The sequence below is a fragment of the Hyla sarda genome, chromosome 11 (assembly GCF_029499605.1).
Source record: "Hyla sarda isolate aHylSar1 chromosome 11, aHylSar1.hap1, whole genome shotgun sequence".
NCBI classification, from domain to species: Eukaryota; Metazoa; Chordata; class Amphibia; order Anura; family Hylidae; genus Hyla; species Hyla sarda.
Genome location: NC_079199.1, coordinates 18,532,880 through 18,553,471, shown reverse-complemented (window position 1 = coordinate 18,553,471; position 20,592 = coordinate 18,532,880). Strand labels below are relative to the sequence as shown.

The 20,592-nt window shown below is 44.2% G+C and overlaps 2 protein-coding genes across 3 annotated transcripts in view; both read right to left on the bottom strand.

Annotated features, from left to right (window-relative positions):
* KLHDC2 (kelch domain containing 2) overlaps positions 1-2,646 on the bottom strand; it is a 29,919-nt gene extending 27,273 nt beyond the window's left edge. Inside the window, exon 1 of the mRNA XM_056544983.1 lies at positions 2,326-2,646. Coding sequence (XP_056400958.1) covers positions 2,326-2,571 — 246 coding nt within the window. The 5' untranslated portion in view covers positions 2,572-2,646. The remainder of the gene's footprint in view (positions 1-2,325) is intronic.
* Positions 2,647-5,905: 3,259 nt separating this feature from the next.
* Positions 5,906-20,592, bottom strand: part of KLHDC1 (kelch domain containing 1) — a 24,886-nt gene continuing 10,199 nt past the window's right edge. For both annotated transcript variants that reach the window (XM_056545335.1, XM_056545334.1), the window contains exons 6-13: positions 17,693-17,776; positions 17,537-17,617; positions 17,401-17,459; positions 15,647-15,759; positions 15,407-15,479; positions 13,033-13,117; positions 11,927-11,979; positions 5,906-8,839 (exon numbers count right to left, since the gene is read on the bottom strand). In XM_056545335.1, coding sequence (XP_056401310.1) covers positions 8,671-8,839; positions 11,927-11,979; positions 13,033-13,117; positions 15,407-15,479; positions 15,647-15,759; positions 17,401-17,459; positions 17,537-17,617; positions 17,693-17,776 — 717 coding nt within the window. In that variant the 3' untranslated portion in view covers positions 5,906-8,670. The remainder of the gene's footprint in view (positions 8,840-11,926; positions 11,980-13,032; positions 13,118-15,406; positions 15,480-15,646; positions 15,760-17,400; positions 17,460-17,536; positions 17,618-17,692; positions 17,777-20,592) is intronic.

The following is a 20,592-nucleotide window of genomic DNA, read 5'->3' as shown; positions in this document are numbered from 1 at the left end:
TTCTATTAAGACGGTGCATTTCTGAGCGGCGACACTTTTACAATACCAGGCACAGCCCACATGGATGATCCACTGGAACTGTGCAAACAATGGCGGGTGTACAGCTTTCTCAGGAGCACTAGTGGGGGTCCCACAGATAGGATCCCCAAGTGATGAACAATGACTCCATCTCCTATGGATTCGACTTTTCAGCCTCATATTCACAGGGATGTCTTGTCGCAAACTGCAATCGGCTACAATGTAAACCACATTATTTCAAGCAAACATTACTTTTTAGGCATGAAAGTTTTGCATGCAAAATCCCTAGTTTTGTAGAACTTTTGCTGCAGTTTTCCCACTGCACACAGGGGTTTTTATGCTTGAGCGCTATTCTCCAACCTGTGTCCCTTCAGCTGTTGCACAACTACAATCCCCAGCATGCCCTGACAGCCAAAGGCTGGGAATTGTAGCTTTGCAGCAGCTGGAGAGAGACAGGTTGGCAAACGCTACTTTTAGGCAGCGCTCTGTGTCCTGCTGCACATCTTGTACAAATAGACACCTGGCCACAGCAGGGAGCTAGCTCTTGTGACTGCCGTCAGCGCATGTGCAGTGTGAAATAGTGGCCCTACTTTTAGGGACGTTCACAGGGGTGGAATACCTGCGGAATTTCTGCATCGTATATACTGCGGAAAATTCACGGCGGATTTTGATTGACTTCAATGGGTCAGCTGAAAATCCGCAGAAGAGGCAGATTTTCCTACGGACCCATTGAGCAAAAATGCTGAGCTAGGCTAAGAGCATGCACGCGGCAACTCGCGTATAGCAGTGTGTGTCTGCTCATAGTGGTGGATTGCCACTAAGAGTAGCACAGACGCTGGCTGTCCGGGCATGCTGAGAGTTGTAGTTTTGCAACAGCTGGAGGCGCCCTGGTTGGGAAACACTGGTATAGTATATGGTACAACAGGGCAGTTTGAAGGAATTTGGGGGCCCCAAGCAAAGTAGACATGGAGCCCTAGTCATACAGTTTACGTTCACCCAAACTTTATATAAATGAAAAAGGAGGTTTACATAGCAAATACTGCTGTTGCATTTAATGTGCATGTACCCCCTCCCCCAGTAGGCAGGTAGTACCCCCAGATTAACCCCCCCCCCCCCCAGTAGGCAGGTAGTACCCCCAGATTAACCCCCCCCCACCCTCAAATACAGGTAGTATCCCCAGATTAGACCCCCTCCATCCCAGTAGGCAGGTAATACCCCTAGATTAACCCCCTCCACCCAGTAGGCAGTACCCCTAGATTAGACCCCCTGTCTGGTACCTCTGCAGTTGCCGACAATTCAGGACAGAACCTTCCCCAGATAAGGGCTTGCACAGTTACGCATGGTTATGATGTTCGCTCTCAAAGTACCTAGGGCCGGCTTCAGGACATAGTAACGCTGGCCCTTGAATTCTGGGAGCGTGATGTGAGTGAACGTCAAAATGAGGCTGATGCGCGTAGCTGTACGGCACTTAACTGGGGGCGGGGACGTCCTGAGTGAGGCAACTACAGGCGAGCCAGGCACAAAAATAGGAGCCGGAGGCCGAGCGGCTTTAGTCTCTGCCCCTCGCTCCAGACTCTCACACTGCTGCCGAAACGGGATAGTCGCAGGAGGATGGCCCGGCCCTTCTCCTGTACCGTGCGGTACTCAGCCAGACTGAAAGCCAGGAGGAAGAAGAGCTCGGCCACGCTACAGGGAAGGGGAGGAACTCGGGAGGTGATCAGGAGTGCTGCGGCCGCCTGAGTCTCTCCATAGAGCGCTCAGGCGGCTGCAGCATTCTAGGAATCACAACAAGCACCGGCTCTGCTTGGGGCCCTGGGACAGCTCGGGCCCCAAGCAACGACTTGGTTTGCCTGTCCTTCAGTGACGGTCCTGTGGTACAACATTCCGGTGGAGGATTGGTTGTATAAATACCGGCCAGTTGGCAGCCCTAACCTCTAGACCAGTGTTTCCCAACCAGGGTGCCTCCAGGTGTTGCAAAACTACAACTCCCAGAATGCCTGGACAGCCATAGGCTGTCCAGGCATGCTGGGAGTTGTAGTTTTGCAACATCTGGAGGGACCCTAGTTGGGAAACACTGGTCTAGACATCACAGCCCCAGTCTTGTGTATATAAGCCTGTGCAGCCATGACGTTATGCAGTTGCCTATGGCAACCAAATAGCACTTTCCCGCTTATAATAGTGTGCTGACAGGTTGCTACGGACAACAGCTCCATTCACAGCCCGCACTAGGTTTTTATACTTGTGGCCCAATGTGAAGAGGGGACGTGGTAGAACTACAAGTCTCAGCACAGTATTCGCAGCTGATACCTTGTATCCCCCCCACACAAACATTCGGGTCCCGTCAGTGACAGCCACGTGACCGCTCCGCTCCGCCGGGAGACTGTTGTCAGCCCCGGGTTCTGGTTCTGCCTCCGCCTCGTCCTCGTCGACATCATCATAATCATCATCATCATCATCATCGTTGTCGTCTACTTCTACTTCTTCTTCTACTACTTCTTCTTCCTCCTCCTCCTCCACCACTTGAGCAAGGGGGTTATCATTGTCATCCGCCATGCCTGGGCGAACAAACGTCGTCACAGCTTCCAGTCGCAGACACTACACGTAAGGATCGCCTGTGAAAAAAAAAAAGGCGCCATCCTAGAGAAGGGCAAAAGGGAGGAAAGTCTAGCGCCCCTAGCGGCAGACACTGTCATTGGCGGTATACATGTGAAAAACATGTTTACCTGCTGTTTCCCGCCCTGTGATCAAGGGAACAGGATATATTTTTATTCCCTGACAGTAAATAAGGATTGAAATGAAATAAGGATTTCAAACAATTACAGCAAGCAGAGATCTGTGATGGATTGAATAATAAAGTATATTACAGGGTGCAAGACATCACCCTAGGGCAGTGTTTCCCAACCAGGGTGCCTCCAGCTGTTGCAAAATTACAACTCCCAGCCAAAGGCTGTCCGGGCATGCTGGGAGTTGTGGTTTTGCAACAGCTGGTTAGGAATTACTGCCCTAGGTACAATCCTTCAGGGTGAACACAAAGGAGTAAAGCGGAAAGTGTTGCATTCAGGTGTCAGTATGACTTAGGGGGCATTCACACCACGTTCCCGTATACGTTTCCAATGTGAAAACCTTACGGAACCATATTGAAAACTGTATGCCAAACGATGCATCCGTTTTGCATCTTGTACGGTTTTGTCCTGTACCCAAAAACATAGCCTACCACGGTTTTTGGTCCGGGTGAAAAACCGTATTAAACCGTGTACGTTTTTTTAAAACATGGGAGTCAATGGGAACCGTACAGAACTGTATGTGCGTACGGTTCCATCCAGTTTGCACCAAACAGTTTTGGACTTTGCACAGTTTTTTTTTCCTGGAATTTTAATCAAACAAGTGAAACTTTATTCATGATGGAGTGAAAAGTTAAAAACTATGTTTTTTTTTTTTCTTAAAAAAAGGATGCAACCGGACATAATTTTTCTAACCGAATACAGTTTTTAACCATATAAGGGTTCAAATTTGTACACACGTTTTGATAGTTTAGTCCGGTTTTGAGGAATTCGTTTTTCATCAAAAACCTGATACGGGAACTGTATTGCAAAAATGTGGTGTGAATGCAGCCTAAGACTTTGTTCACATGACGAATTTCCAAATGGAATTCCGTTTTGAAATTCCACTCTTAAATTCCGGCACAGCAATGGGATTCCGCACACTACAGAATTTCAGCGGCAGATGTTCTGCCGCCAAAAGAATGGATTTATCTATTCTTTAGGCAGAATCTGCTACATAGACATTGCCATCTATGGGGACGACAATGTCCACGCAGTCCTAGCGCTGACTGATTTAGTTAGCGCTGGTCGTACTCGGAAGCTTGGAGTTGGAGCTTTGTAAGTGTGAACCTAGTCTTAAAGGAGTCCAGTGGTGACCCAGTGGTGAACAACTTATCCCCTATCCTAAGGATAGGGGATAAGTTGCAGATCGCGGGGGTCCGACCGCTGGGGCCCCCTGCGATCTCCTGTACGGAGCCCCGACAGCCCGCAGGAAGGGGGCGTGTCGACCTCCACACGAAGCGGCGGCCGACACGCCCCCTCAATACAACTCTATGGCAGAGCCGAAGCGCTGCCTTCGGCAATCTCCGGCTCTGCCATAGAGATGTATTGAGGGGGCGTGTCGGCCGCCGCTTCGTGCGGGGGTCGACACCCGCTATCTGGCCAGAGAGCCTGGCCCCCGTACAGAGAGATCGCAGGGGGCCCCAGCGGTCGGACCCCCCGCAATCTCAAACTTATCCCCTATCCTTAGGATAGGGGATACGTTTTTCACCACTGGACTACCCCTTAAAAGACAGGTCTTAAAATTTTGCAGGATGTGTGAAGGGACAGCGGAATCTTATTGAACGTTTTGGGCATGCAATGCCTGATGAAGCTGCGGAACTGCAGTGAAACGCGTTGCATCCTGGGCATAAACTACCTTTTGGATTGTACTTGGTCCTTCTTTGAGTATTTCCTGCGCCTCGTGGAGCCGGCGTCCTGTTTGAAGCCTTACCGATCCTAAGTGAGATTGTTGTCGGACTCACCACTGTGTTACCAGGCGGAGCTGATTTATCGTGCAGTGTCGGCTGCGGTTTCTATCACTTTCTCTCAGATACTTATGCTGCCCATTTTTTCCTGCTTCCAACACATCACCTTTAATAACTGATTGTTTATATATCTTTTTCAGCTAAGCAGAACTCTTTCTTCTAAAATGACATCATTACTTTACATTTTCAAAAAAACTTTATTTAATAATGAACTGTAACACAAACATTAAAAGTGTGAAAACACATTGGACTTTATTAGCGTTTTTGTACCTTTGTCAACAAACACCCAGGCTCTCAGTTGTAGAGATTTCTAACTCCATTTCTTTGTGGCGACTCAGAGCTGGTGGGCTCTAGGGACCGACCGATTATCGGTTTGGCCGATATCGTTTGGCCGATATTATCGGCCGATAATCACGATTTTGGGCATTATCGGTATCGGCAATTACCTTGCTGATAATGCCCCCCCCTCGACCGCCCCCCCCCCCGAACCGCCCCGGCCCCATTGCCTCCCCCATCCCCGGTTTTATTATTACCTGTTCCCGGGGCCCATGCTACTTCTGGCTCCTGCTGCGTCCTGCGTTACGCTGTGCGCAATGACGAGTGACGTGACGTCACCGTCAGTGCGCACAGTGACAGCTCAGGAGGACGCCACCGGAGCCAGATGTAGAGTGGACCCCGGGCCCAGGTAATTATAAAATCGGGGATGGGGGAGGCAATGGGGCCGGGGCGGTGCGGTGGGGGGTGCGACGAGGAGCGGCGGTGGGGGGAGCGGTGAGGGGGTGGCGGTGATAGAGAAGCGGGTGGCGGCGGCGATCTGTGGCACCGCAAAAGCCACTGCAGTGCATTGATTTAAAGCGCCCGCTTTAAATCAATGATCTGCAGCGGTGTCGCGGGGGGATAAATAGCCGATAACTTATACCGGAATATCGGTATAAGTTATCGGCTATCGGCCCTAACCTCCACCGATTATCGGTATCGGCCCTAAAAAAACTATATCGGTCAATCCCTAGTTTTAGGCTAAGTTTCTACTTGTTTATTTTTTTTTGGGGGGGGGATGAAACACAGAGAAAAATGCAAAATTTGCCGCATGCAGTTTTTTCCGCAAAAAAAACGCTGCAGCCAAATCAATGAGAAATCACAAAATTCTTTTTCCACTTGGCGTTTTTCATTTTGGCCTTTTTTTTTTTTTATCCTTTTGTTGTTTTTTCTCTCTTTTTTGGCGTTTTCAGCTCCTTGGTGGATTTCCAAAGTCGCAGCATGTTGAGCCACTGTCGATTTTTTTTTTGTCAAAATCGTGGCATTTTTCTCCCATTGGGAGTGAAAAAACGCCATTAAAAACGCCACTTATGTTTTGCATTTGGCGATTTTCTTTGGCGTTTTTTCACCTGTGAAAAAAAGGGGCTGTTCCCAGGAAGAGGAACAGCAGCCATTTTCTCTGGAGTCAGCCAAAAAGTTCAAAAAATCCAACTTGGAAAGGCTGGAAAAACTGCCAAGGTGGCAAAAATGAAATTTCCACACAAATTAAAAAAACGCCAGAAAAAATGCCAGGCGCAGGAAATTGCACTGGTGATTTTTTAGGCGTTTTTTCTTGTTTTTTTTCTCCAAACAAGTAGAAACATAGCCTGAGAACACCTCTGAGTGACAATTATGACCAAATCCCTTTAAACAGCATAGTGAACCCTTTTTTCCCCTTTACATAAAAATATAAAATATATAATCTTTTGACAGAAATACAGAAAATTAACACATTATACAAAAAATATAATTTAAATAGACCCAAGAGTAGTCTGGGGGGGGAGAAAAAAAAAATAACAGGAAGAGTTATTTTTCACAATTAATAACAATAACAATACTTAAAAGGATAAAAAGTGCAATTATTGGTACCTATAATAGAAGCTATGTACCATTTAAAGGGCCAGTAAGCATGATCCATCTTGGGTGCGGTCTTTTCCAGTGTTCACTAACCTGTGGTTCTCTAGCTGTTTTAAAACCAAGTCTCTCAACTTCCGCTGTCAGGGCATGCTGGGAGTTGTAGTTTTGGAACAGTTGGAGAGCCACAGGTTCTGAAACACTGGTTTAGATACCTACGCCTCCAAACTGTGGACCTTGAGCTGTTAAAAAACTACAACTCCCAACATGCCCGGACAGCCGTTGGCTGTCCGGGCATGCTGGGAGTTGTAGTTTTGCAACACCACAGTTTGGAGGCCATTGATCTAGACACATAACTGGGTATTAGCATCAGTCCCTGACAGGCTGTCTTGCAAATATGACAGACTAAATGTCAACCGTTCCCTTTAAATATATATTCTAGACCACAAAATGGACGCCTCTTCTGTGCGGAAATAAATATGACAGATCCCTTGGCAAACAATAGTGTTGTCTGTAACTATGGCGAAATTATCTCAGGACACCAGATGTCTGAAATAGTATGGGCTAAAGTTCAATTCTTAAAGGGGAAGTCCACCTAAAATGTGCCTTTCATGTCTGATGAACGCATCAGAAGGTGCAAGTGAACAGAGATCCCCACAAATTTATAAAAAGATAAAAAAAAGGGGGGGGGGGCCACTGCACTCTGCACCCTTTACTCCTAGAGCTTCTCGAAATGTTCATTTCCGTATACCTTCAACTAGAGGCCTCGACAAAACGTAAAAAAATGTTTTTTATCGTATTTCAATCGGTGCTCCAACATCATGAGCAAGAGAAATCGAAATTTAGCAGCATAAAAATGGGTTGGAGAGATCTAGAATGTTGAAGTGTATTTTGTAAATCTGTAGGAGGGGGAGGGGTGCTACGCTGTCTGAGCATAGGATATAGGGAGAGTTGCTGAGCTCAGGGATATAGTTTTCTATTATTTACTCCAGTATTTTAAAGCAACATTAAATATTGTGAGAACTCATTGAGAAAGCCTGGAGGTTCTGCTACCCTCATCATCTTAAAAAGAAAACATGTGAATGCTGCTTCCCCTGCCCACTCCCAATGAAAGCCTGTAAAGCAGGACTCACAGGCTCTGGCTATGAGTGGGTGGGGAAAACAGGACTCACAGGCTTTCTCTATGAGTGGGTAGGAGAAGCAGGACTCACAGGCTTTCTCTATGAGTAGGTGGGGAAAGCAGGACTCACAGGCTTTCTCTGAGTGGGTGGGGAAAGAAGGATTCACAGGATTCCTCTTTAGGTGGGTGGGGAAGGCAGGACTTACAGGCTTACTCTATGAGTGGTTGGGGAAGGCAGGACTCACAGGCTTTCTCTATGAGTGGGTGGGGAAAGAAGGACTCGCAGCCTTACTCTTTAGGTAGGTGGGGAAAGAAGACTCACAGGCTTCCTCTTTAGGTACGTTGGGAAAGAAGGACTCACAGGCTCTCTCTATGAGTGGGTGGGAAAAGAAGGACCCACAGGCTTTCTCTATGAGTGGGTGGAGAAAAAAGGACTCACAGCCTTTCTTTATGAGTGGGTGGGGAAAGAAGGACTCACAGGCTTTCTCTTTAGGTGGGTTGGGGAAAGCAGGACTTATTCTCTCTATGAATGAAGCAAGACATAAGGTATTCCCCTTTCCTACACCTTGTGTGCTTTACTATACAGCTGGACACTGTAAAAATGTTTATACTACAGAATACTTTTTTTTTTCTTATATTAACATGTGGGACAAGGCGTGGTATGAAATATGTGCAGAATGTAGACCTGAGATGTGATGTGAACAGACCCTTATTAAATATGCCCGTAGATAAAGGTACTTGTTGATAGGGAGATCCCTGGGAGGTGCTGCCTATGTTCATCCTCCATATTTGTGCATACTATACAATGCAATATAGCTATTCCCTTATCATTCCCAAATCTACTATGTGCTGTTTGTGACAAATGGCCCGATACCAGCAAATCACCATATCGGTATGGAAGCCATCTTACATTTCTAGCGTCCTGCCTTATTTGACTTAAACATCTGCAACCAAATACAAAACATTTATAAACAAGAAAAATGGTTTGCTTTAGTAATTTACAGAAATCAGCCCTACACAACACTGCATTTCATGTTCATGCTTCCCTCGAGAGGTTAAAAACAAGTGCAAATAGACTTTGTATGAGATGCCGCCATCAGCCCTTGTTGTTATTGATCTCATAATGTTCTCTCCTGCCCTGGCGGAACCTGGACGCTGTCCAGAACGTGATTCTCTGGTTGACCTGCTGGAGAAGCTTTACGGGTAAGGAGGATATCTGGTTTTTCAACTGGATATAATTTTTCCCAATGGTGTCCAGGCATAACCTAAAATCATAAATGATACCAATAGAACATGAACTGATTACCCTACATCAGTGGTTCCCAACCAGGGTGCCTCCAGCTGTTGCAAAACTACAACTCCCAGCATGCCCGGACAGCCAACGGCTGTCCGGGCATGCTAGGAGTTGTAGTTTTGCAACAGCTGGAGGCACCCTGGTTGGGAAACCCATGCCCTACATCAATCCATTACCCATCAATGTAACCAGGGGTACTAAATCGGTTCTCTTTGTATATGTTTGGCTTTGTATGTTTTTGTCTGCTCCATCCTAAACTAAAAATCAGGCTGGGAAGTGACCAGGCTATGACTATAAATGTGAGACGACTGTATGGAATCTCCATACAGAATCACCTGACCACAGACTTAGGGTATTTCACACAGGACAGGTTTGCTGTAAATGTTCTGCAAAAAAGGTGGCAGATTTTGATGTTCAGTTGCACATACTTCTTCAAATGTTCACGATGTCAATTTATGCTGCGCAAACTGCAGATTTTCCCATATTGACTTTAAAGAGGGCACTCCGGTGGAAAACGTATTTTTTAAATCAACTGGTGCCAGAAAGTTAAACAGATTTGTAAATGACTTCTATTAAAAAAAACTTAATCCTTCCAGTACTTATTAGCTGCTGAAAAGAGTTTTGCAACAGCTGGAGGCACCCTGGTTGGGAAACACTGCCCTACATCAATCCATTACCCATCAATGTAACCAGGGGTACTAAATCGGTTCTCTTTGTATATGTATCTGAAAAGAAATTCATTTCTTTTTGGAACACAGTGCTCTCTGCTGACATCATGACCACAGTGCTCTCTCTGTCCATTTTAGGATCTGTCCAGAACAGCATATGTTTTCTATGGGGATTTTCTCCTACTCTGGACAGTTCTTAAAATGGACAGAGGTGTCAGCAGAGAGCACTGTGCTCGTGATTCAGCAGAGAGCTCTGTGTTTCAAAAAGAAAAGAATTTCCTCTGTAGTATTCAGCAGCTAATAAGTACTGGAAGGATTAAGATTTTTTTAATAGAAGTAATTTACAAATCTGTTTAACTTTCTGGCACCAGTGGATTAAAAAAAAAATTAAAAAAATAAAGTTTGCCACTGGAGAACCCCTTTAATCGGGGAGTCAAAATCCACAATTAATCCACACTTGAGGATTTTGCTGCGCAACAGTGTTTTTTTTTTTTATTACAATAATATTATAATTGACTTTAAATATCTGCTGGACAAAAAAATTGAGAAAAATCCCAAATCCTCTGTTTTGGCTATAATTTTGACGTTTATTGTGGTATATAATCCAATATATAGGCCAATAATTCACCATACCAAATGTTTGATGCCCATTAAACTAATAAGAATACCTATCAATATGCACCAAACCACACATATTGGATAGGGGATAAGATGTCTAGGGACGGAGTACCCCTTTAAGGGGACGGTGACCATTGTTTATTCCATTCTTTATGTGAGAAATCGGTGTTCTAACGTTTATGGATGTGCTGTGCCCTCCATGTTCAATTGATTCACCCATGATCTCACTTGTATCTGTCCTAGTATCAAACAACTGACAATTACATGCTATCCCACCATTGTTTGTCTCTAACATATTAGGTGGGCTGGGTATATATATATTTTGTAACAAGGGTAAATATTGTATATTGTGATACTTCTTATTTACATATTATGTCCCATGTTATCCCGGACATAATACTGTGAATCCTGTTTTATACATTATTTTCCTTGGCCATATTGAGTTCTCTATGGTTCTTTTTTCTGCTGTTTATATATAGCTTATGTCTGTTTCCCCCTCCAGTACCCTGGTCGGTTATTATAGGCATATTTGAATAATTTTACATCATTGTGTATGATCATTACCCTTTCCCTTTGTCCTCCATTTTGTTTGTTAATTTCTATGCCTATTGAAACCCCCTCATGTTTTATTCTGTGTATGTACTCTGTCAAAATGAAGAAGGGGTAGATTAACCCCGAAACGCATCATTGCTGTACATCAATAAAGTTGCTGAACACTTTACCTCCATGACCTGAGTGTGATACAGTGATCCCTCAACTTACAATGGCCTCAACTTACAATAGTTTCAACATACAATAGTCTTTTCTGGACCATTGTAAGTTGAAACCAGACTCAACATACAATGTACAGACAGTCCAGATCTGTGAAATGTGTCAATGGCCGGAAGAAGTGACCAATCAGAATGGGCATTCACTAGTAAAACCCCTGAATTACTGAAGCGCAAACACTAACTGCCTGTCTGGTAGCGCCCCCTACAGTACAGGGAGGTATTACATGTTCTGTACACTTTACCTGTGCCAGGGTTACCTGCTCCTCTGGACACCAGGTAAGGGCGGCTCCATGTTACTTTTTTAGGACATTGTGTGTTCTGTACAGGACCCCAAAGAAGCTCCTGTCCTCTACATAGACCAGTGTTTCCCAAGCAGTGTGCCCCCAGCTGTTACAAAACTGCAACTCCCAGCTTGCCCGGACAGCCTTTGGCTGTCCGGCGTGCTGGGAGTTGTAGTTTTGCAACAGCTGGAGGCTCCATGCTTGGGAAACAGTGACAGACAGTGATTACAGCTCCCAGCAGATCTTTCTTACCTTTATATGTAAGGATTTGCTTTATCTATATTAGTTTTCTACTTATTTATCTTTAATTCTCACTTTTTCCTATTTTTGGATGACATTTTAGTGCCTTCAGAACCAATTACCAGGTTTCCATAGAGTTTAAAAAAAATCTTAATCCTTCCAATAGTTATTAGCTTCTGAAGTTGAGTTACTGTTTTCTGTCTAACTGCTTTCTGATGACTCACGTCCCGGGAGCTGTGCAGTTCCTATGGGGATATTTTCCCATCATGCACAGCTCCCGGGACGTGACATCATCATTGAGCAGTTAGACAGAAAACTTCAGAAGCTAATAACTATTGGAAGGATTAAGATTTTTTTAATAGAAGTAATTTACAAATCTGTTTAACTTTCCGGAGCCAGTTGATATATAGAAAAAAAGGTTTTGCCTGGAATACCCCTTTAAGGTTTTTAGATTGAATGACTGCAGAGAGACTATTCTTACCTGAGCAGCGGGTACGGCTCTGTTTGAAAGATCAGCAAATCATTACAATGGCCCTGCAGTAAAAAACAAACAAAACATACGTTGTCACAAGCTATAACCAATGCTAAAATTGAAAATCTAGTAAAATGATGTCCTGAGGACATCGTAACAGGAAAAAACATTCAGATGTATTACTAACTGACTTAGCATTCACAGAATATGCATTATTTTCTGCAAGCTCTAGTCAGATGAATGTGACAGTCGGCAAAATGTCTCCAATAAATCTGCGAATATAATCTTACTCTTATCATCAATGGGTTTTAAAGGGGTACTACCGTGGAAAACTTTTTTTTTTTTTTTAAAATCAACTGGTGCCAGAAAGTTAAACAGATTTGTAAATTACTTCTATTTAAAAATATTAATCCTTCGAGTAATTTTTAGGGGCTGTATACTATCTTTTTAAATTTCTCTGATGTCATGACCACAGTTCTCTCTGCTGACCTCTGCTGTCTATTTTAGGCACTGTTAGGAGCAGCATATGTTTGCTATGAGGATTTTCTCCTGTTCTAGACAGTTCTTAAAATGGACAGAGATGTCAGCAGAGAGCACTGTGGTCGTGACATCAGAGAAATCTAAAAAGATAAGCATTTCCTCTGTAGTATATAGCCCCTAAAAAGTACTCGAAGGATTAAGATTTTTAAATAGAAGTAATTTATAAATCTGTTTAACTTTCTGGCACCAGTTGATTTAAAAAAAAACAAAAAAAGTTTTCCACGGTAGTACCCCTTTAAAGAAAATATATTCATGGCGGAATGTACATATTCTGGATAAGAAGAGGGGAGAAAGCTGCTGACGAATACCCCCATACACATTAGATCAGTGTTTCCCAACCAATGTGCCTATAGCTGTTGCAAACTTGCAAAACTACAAGTCTCAGCATGCTGGGAGTTGTAACAGCTGGAGGCACACTGGTCAAGAAACACTGCACTAGATGGTCGTCGGATCCTTCTGAAATTGGTGGATTCAACTCACATTAATCTAATGTGTTTGGGAAGCGTAAGTAAGACTAGAATATTTTAATAGGATACAAATAAACACAGATATATTGGTAAAATCTGCATACTAACAGTGTTTATGGAGAGAAGGTTGTCCTTACTGCCACCGAACACCATCACTTCATTGTCTCTTCCAGGGCAAGCTGTGTGCCATATTCTACAAATAAAAGACTAGTGAATAAGTGAAATAACTGATTTTACTCTCATATACAATACAATATTTTTTCACATTCTGTTATGTTGAGGCCTTGTGCTAAAACAAAAACCAAAAAAACTTTTCCCCTGTCCTCAATACCCAATAATGACTAAGAAAAAAATGAATTTATATTTGTTTTGCAAATGTATTAAAAATTAAAAATAAATAAATGAATTAATACATTTTGCATGAACTTAAAGAGTACCTGTCACCAAACTAAACTTTTAATATATTGTTCCCTATTTGATTATTAGACACTTTGCACATACTTCTTCAAATGTTCACGATGTCAATTTATGCTGCGCAAACTGCAGATTTTCCCATATTGACTTTAAAGGGGGTACTCCGGTGGAAAACGTATTTTTAAATCAACTGGTGCCAGAAAGTTAAACAGATTTGTAAATGACTTCTATTTAAAAAAAAACTTAATCCTTCCAGTACTTATTAGCTGCTGAAAAGAGTTTTGCAACAGCTGGAGGCACCCTGGTTGGGAAACACTGCCCTACATCAATCCATTACCCATCAATGTAACCAGGGGTACTAAATCGGTTCTCTTTGTATATGTATCTGAAAAGAAATTCATTTCTTTTTGGAACACAGTGCTCTCTGCTGACATCATGACCACAGTGCTCTCTCTGTCCATTTTAGGATCTGTCCAGAACAGCATATGTTTTCTATGGGGATTTTCTCCTACTCTGGACAGTTCTTAAAATGGACAGAGGTGTCAGCAGAGAGCACTGTGCTCGTGATCTTCCCGAATGTTTTTAAGCAAATAAAGCACCCTTGTGCACCTGACATGGCATTGATATTATTTAGGGAATAATCTTTGTAGGTGTCTATAGTGACTGATGCACGGAATCAGAATTTGCAGTAAATAAACTCAATGCAGAAAATGTATCAAAATTGGCGCAAAGGAAAATTGGAATAGTTTCCAAACCAATCAAAAAATCTGACTGGATGCTACAGAAACTACTCTGGTTTTCATTTTGTGTATTCAGTTTTTCTTCTTGTGTACAATAAGGCACAACAGCCCCAGCATGCATTAAGGGGTCACTTGTACTATAGACACTATAGTAAGGTAGGGATTGGAGATCACTGACAAAGGAGAGGATAGAGTTAAAGGGGTACTCCGCTGCTCAGCGTTTGGAATAAACTGTTCCGAACGCTGGAGCTGGGAGCTCGTGACGTCATAGCCCTGCCCCCTCATGACGTCAAGTCCTGCCCCCCCCAATGCAAGTCTATGGGAGGGGGCGTGACGGCCGTCACGCCCCCTCCCATAGACTTGCATTGAGGGGGCAGGGTGTGACATCATGAGAGGGCGGGGCTATGACATCACAAGCTCCCAGCTCCAGCGTTCGGAACAGTTTGTTCCCAACGCTGAGCAGCGGAGTACTCCTTTAACCTTTTCAGGACGTAGGGCGTATGCATACGCCCTGCATCCCGAGTCCTTAAGGACGTAGGGCGTATGCATACGCCCGTGGGAATTACGGTCCCCGCCGCTAGCCGGTTGGGATCCGGACCGGGATGCCAGCTGAAATCAGGAAGAGGGCAGTAAAGTGATCTTTACTGCTGCCCTTCTAATGGTTGCCAAACTGCAACTCCCAGCATGCCCAGACAGCCAAAGGCTGTCTGGGCATGCTGGGAGTTGTAGTTTTGAAACATCTGGAGGGTCACAGTTTGGAGACCACTATTACAGTGGTGCCCAAACGGTGGCCCTCCAGATGTTGCCAAACTACAACTCTCAGCAAGCCTAGACTGCCCAGGCATGCTGGGAGTTGTAGTTCTGTAACATCTGTCCCTTCAGATTCTGCAATTCTCATGAAAATTTTGAAAATTGCTGCTCTACTTTGAAGCCCTCTATTTTTTTCAAAAAGTAAAAATATGTCCATTTTATGATGCCAACATAAAGTAGACATATTGTATTTGTGAATCAATATAACATTTATTTGGAATATCCATTTTCCTTACAAGCAGAGAGCTTCAAAGTTAGAAAAATGCTACATTTTCAAAATTTTCATGAAATTTTGGGATTTTTCACCAAGAAAGGATGCAAGTAACGACGAACATTTACCACTAACATAAAGTAGAATATGTCACGAAAAAACAATCTCAGAATCAGAATAATCGGTAAAAGCATCTTAGAGTTATTAATGCTTAAAGTGACGGTGGTCAGAATTGCAAAAAAGGGCTGCGTCCTTAAGGTAAAAATGAGCTGCGTCCTTAAGGGGTTAAGATTCTGAAAGCTCTTACCTTGGCTGATCTTTAGGTAAGTGGCTAAACTCTGTCCAAACATTGGTTTTGAGGTTATACATCCATCCATCACCTGGGAAACAAAACAGTTCCGGCATTTATTAAATCATATATAGCAGTGGATTTACCAGAAATGGCCGACAAACACTTCTATGGCTTCCTTTATGAGCGCTGCTACCTAACGTCCAATCTATGGGGGACCACATGCACTGGATCATGGATCCGCCAGCGGTTACTCACTTAGTGGTATACAATCTGCACTCAGACCTCCAAAAAGGAATAACTGGTTATCTCCAACAGGTGTTAAGGTATGCCACGACCTGCCAAGTGGTTTTTCTCCATTAATCTGGATCCTAAACAAAATGTAACATATTTGGTTACACTGAGGAATTTGCTGCTATTTTATATAATAATATAACAATAACAGATACGTTTGTATAATGTTTGTAAGTATGTATGAAGCATGTGCCAGGTACAACTTGGGGGGCTACATTCAGGGCCTCTGTCACAGGCTCTGCTGCACAAGGTACACCGTTGGATCCCATTGATTTCAATAGGGTCTGTCTTAGAAGCCATGCTGAAATCCATTGGAAAAGAAAACATTTCTACTGATCTGTACAAGGCCCCTTTAAAGGGGTACTCCGCCCCTAGACATCTTATCCCCTATCCTAAGGAAACGGGATAAGATGTCTGATCGTGGGGGTCCCGCCGCTGGGGACTCCCGCAATTTCGGCTGCGGCACGCCAGACATCCTGTGCACGTAGCAAACTTCACTCTATGCCGCATGACTGGCGATGCGGGCGGAGACACGTAACGTCACGGCCACACACCCTCAATGCAAGTCTATGGGAGGGGCTGTGACGGCCGTCACACCCCCTCCCATAGACTAGCATTGAGGGGGCATGGCCGTGACATCACAAGCGGGGTATGACCGTGACATCACGAGTCTCCGGCGCTGCACCCAAAGCTCTAAACGAACACCGGGTGCAGCAGGGAGATCGCGGGGATCCTCAGCCTCTGGGCCCCCGCGATCAGATATCTTATCCCCTATCCTTTGGATAGGGGATAAGATGTCTAGGGACGGAGTACCCCTTTAAGTACTAAACAGCCAGTATCTACAATCATGTTTCAGTGCACAAATTGCAGTGAATTTGCTCACTTTGCTCAACTTCTACTCATTTGCTGTAACAGCGCCTCCTCGTGAATATTCATCTGCAGACATACAGACATGTTTTGCAGGGCTATAATGTCAGTCTATGCCACTACCTGGAAAAAGCAAAGAAGTACCGTGGCACTTTTCAAACACCATCGTTACTATGTTCTGAGGATCAGCGGCAGATGCAGAAGTTGTACCCCTGTCAGTCACATACTGGAGACAATACAACTTCTTTATCAATTACATAAGAGCAAGTGATTGATTATAATTCTAATGTTATGTTAGTATTTAAAGGGGTACTCTAAAGGGGTACTTTAAAGGGGTAAAGGGAATTTTTTTTTTTTTTTTAAATCAACTGGTGCCAGAAAGTTAAACAGATTTGTAAATTACTTCTCTTAAAGAATCGTAATCCTTTCAGTACTTATTAGCTGCTGAATACTACAGAGGAAATGATTTTCTTTTTGGAACACAGAGCTCTCTGCTGACATCACGAGCACAGTGCTCTCTGCTGACACCTCTGTCCATTTTAAGAAAATCCCCATAGCAAACATATTCTGCTCTGGACAGTTCCTAAAATGGACAGAGATGTCAGCAGAGAGCACTGTGGTCATGATGTCAGCAGAGAGCTCTGTGTTCCAAAAAGAAAATAATTTCCTCTGTAGTATTCAGCAAATAAGTACTGAAAGGATTAAGATTTTTTAATAGAAGCAATTTACAAATCTGTTTAACTTTCTGGCACCAGTTGATTAAAAAAAAAAAAAAGTTTTCCACCGCAGTACCCCTTTATACAATCTTTAATGGCTACAGCAGACAGATTTTACCCTGTTGTCAATCTTACCCTCCAGACCAAGTCCATGTATCCAGGTTCAGAAAGTGCAAATCATTCATCCGTGTTTGCTAAAAACAAACAAAAACATGAGGCCTCTCTGTGGAACTAAATCTTTTATAAAGCTGCAGTGAAAAGTGACGCTCACCAGTACACGGCCACCGAACATGTATCCTTTATTTCCAAGGAGGGCGCAGGAATGGGCTGCACGGGCTTGAGGGGGGGTGTTCTGTGAATAAAACAAAGACAAGTTATTAGAAGACAATAGACACAGAGGTGATGACATACCTTACATAAAACTTACCTTTATTGCTGGCTGTATCCAGGCTTTTTTCTCAGTGTCAAAAACATTTATGTCATTGTTCCATCCCCAAAACATCTGACCTTCCTGCAAACAATACAGTAGTTAAATGGTTGTCCAGAATAAGAAAAAAACATTGCAATCCCACAACTGTGCGCATTCATATCAATGAGGCTGAGCTGCAAACCAAATACACCTATGGACAGGTATGAGGCTGTTTCTGGAAGTAAGCAGCCATGTTTTTCTACTCCAATACTTACCTTTACTCATTTAGGCAAGATTCATATCACATTAAAGTGGTACTCCACTGGCCAGCATTGGGAACATTTAGTTCAGAACATTGTGTGCGCGCTGCGGGGGTAAGCCACACCCCCTTTTAACATCACACCACACCCCCTCAATGCAAGTCTATGCGAGGGGCGTGGCTGCCGCCACGCCCCTCGCATAGACTTGCATTGAGGGGGCGTGGTGTGATGTCACAAGGGGGCGTGGCCGCCTCCCGCAGCGTGCACACAGCGCTCGGAAATTAATGTTCCCAATGCTGGCCAGTGGAGTACCACTTTAAAGGGGTACTCCGCCCCTAGACATCTTATCCCCTATCCAAAGGATAGGGGATAAGATGTCAGATTGCGAGGGTCGGCTGCAGCGCCCACCTGTTACGGCTTCCGGAAATGCTGGAGGCTTCGGCTCCCAACCACGGTGACGGGAGATCGTGACGTAACGACTCCGCCCCCGTGTGATGTCACGCCCCGCCCCTCAATGCAAGTCTATGGGAGGGGGCGTGACAGCTGTCACGCCCCCTCCCATAGACTTGCATTGAGGGGGCGAGGTGTGACGTCACACGGGTGGTGGAGTCGTGACGTCACGATCTCCCGTCACCGTGGTCATGAGGCATTAGGATGAGAGCCTCCAGCGCTGCCGGAAGCCGCAACAGGTGGGTGCTGCAGCCGAGATCCCGGGGGTCCCCAGCGGCGGGACCCCCGCGATCTAACATCTTATCCCCTATCCTTTCGATAGGGGATAAGATGTCTAGGGGCGGAGTACCCCTTTAAGGCCTTCTGTCAAAGGTATCTGTCAGTAAATAGGATGTCAATGTTAATTAAGAAAAGCCCAGCACTCACCAGTTTTACAGAAAAGGTGAATATTTATTCACATAGGCCGGCACTGTAGGTATAAGTGAAGCATTTTTCTACACCTTTTTTTTGTGTGCTGGTAATGTGTAGGAGCACCAAATTTATTAAAGGGGTATTGTGATGTCACGACTCCGCCCCCGTGTGACATCACACCCCGCCCCTGCTATGCAAGTCTATGGGAGGGGGCGTGACCGCCATCATGCCCCCTCCCATAGACTTGCATAGCGGGGGCGGGGAGTGACGTCACACAGGGGCGGAGTCGTGATGTCACGATACTCCGGCCTCGTGGTCACCACACGGCAGATTCCGAGCTGGCAGCCATCTTATCTGAGCAGTCAGACATCTTATCTTCTATCCTTTTAATAGGGGATAAGATGTCTTAGGGCCGGAGTACCCCTTTAAATGGTCACAGAGCATTTGATAAATTTTGTGCAGGTAAACATTTTCCAAAATTTCTCTCGTTACATACACCAAAAAGCTAAGCTAAGTCTGGGCTGGAGGATTTTTAGAGACTTTTTAGTGGCTTTGTGTCTTTTTTTTTTTGTGAAAAGGCGCAGTTAAAAAAATAAAAAACCTTCCATATCATGTGTATTGCCAAAATCAGTGGATTACAGCTCAAAATCAGCAGAAAGGTGTAAACCAAAAAGGTAAAAATAAACCCTTTTTGCACCTTTTCTAGACACAAAAAACAGTCTAAAGACAATGATAAATGTCGGCCATAGTGTCAGGTAACAGGACATGTTTCGGCGGGATGCCTTCCTCTAAAACTGGTGAGTGCTGGGCCTTTCTTAATTCACATTGATCTCTTCTAGCCACGAGTACCACCACCAGCTACGCAGCTGCCCACCACTATGTTTCAGTAAATAGGATGTTGACATATACAGTGACCCCTCAACTTACAATGGCCTCAACATACAATAGTTTCAACATACAATGGTCTTTTCTGGACCATCATAACTTGAAACCAGACTCAACATACAATGCTATGGAATCTGCGAAACATGTCAATGGCTGGAAGAATCGACCAATCAGAATGGAATCAGAATGTTGCAAAACTACAACTCCCAGCATGCCCGGACAGCCTTCGGCTGTCTGGGCATGCTGGGAGTTGTAGTTTTGCAACAGCTGGAGGCACCCTGGCTGGGAAACACTCACATAGACAGTGATTACAGCTCCCAGCAGATCTTTCTTACTTTTATGTGTAAGGACTTGCTTTATCTATATTAGTTATCAACTTTTTCTTTAATTCTCACTTTTTCTTATTTTTGGATGACATTTTGGGGCTTCAGAACCAATTACCAGGTTTCCATAGAGTTCTGATCTCAACATACAATGGTTTCAACATACAATGATTGTCCTGGAACCAATTAATATTGTAACTTGAGGGACCACTGTACAGTAATTGAGAGGAGCGGATGCCATTCATTTTAATGGCCAGTTGAGGACATATGAGCCATTTTCAATGGACTTGCGGTCAGCTGTATTACTTAAAGTATTGCATATGTCCCAGAGTCACTGGATGATTCCATTTGCGGCATTAAAATGAATGGCATCAGCTGACTTGCTTTTCGTGTCGGTGGGATGCCGACAGATACCTCTAACGGACTACTTAAACGCAGGTTTGGGCCTAGCCTTAACTGGGTTTATAAATTAAAGTGCAAGGGGGGAATATGGGCAACAGTATAATTTCACATTATTAGTTACTATTGCACTTGCATAACTGAACCCTATCTCAGGTACTATGTAAATTGTGTGCTATACATATGCAAA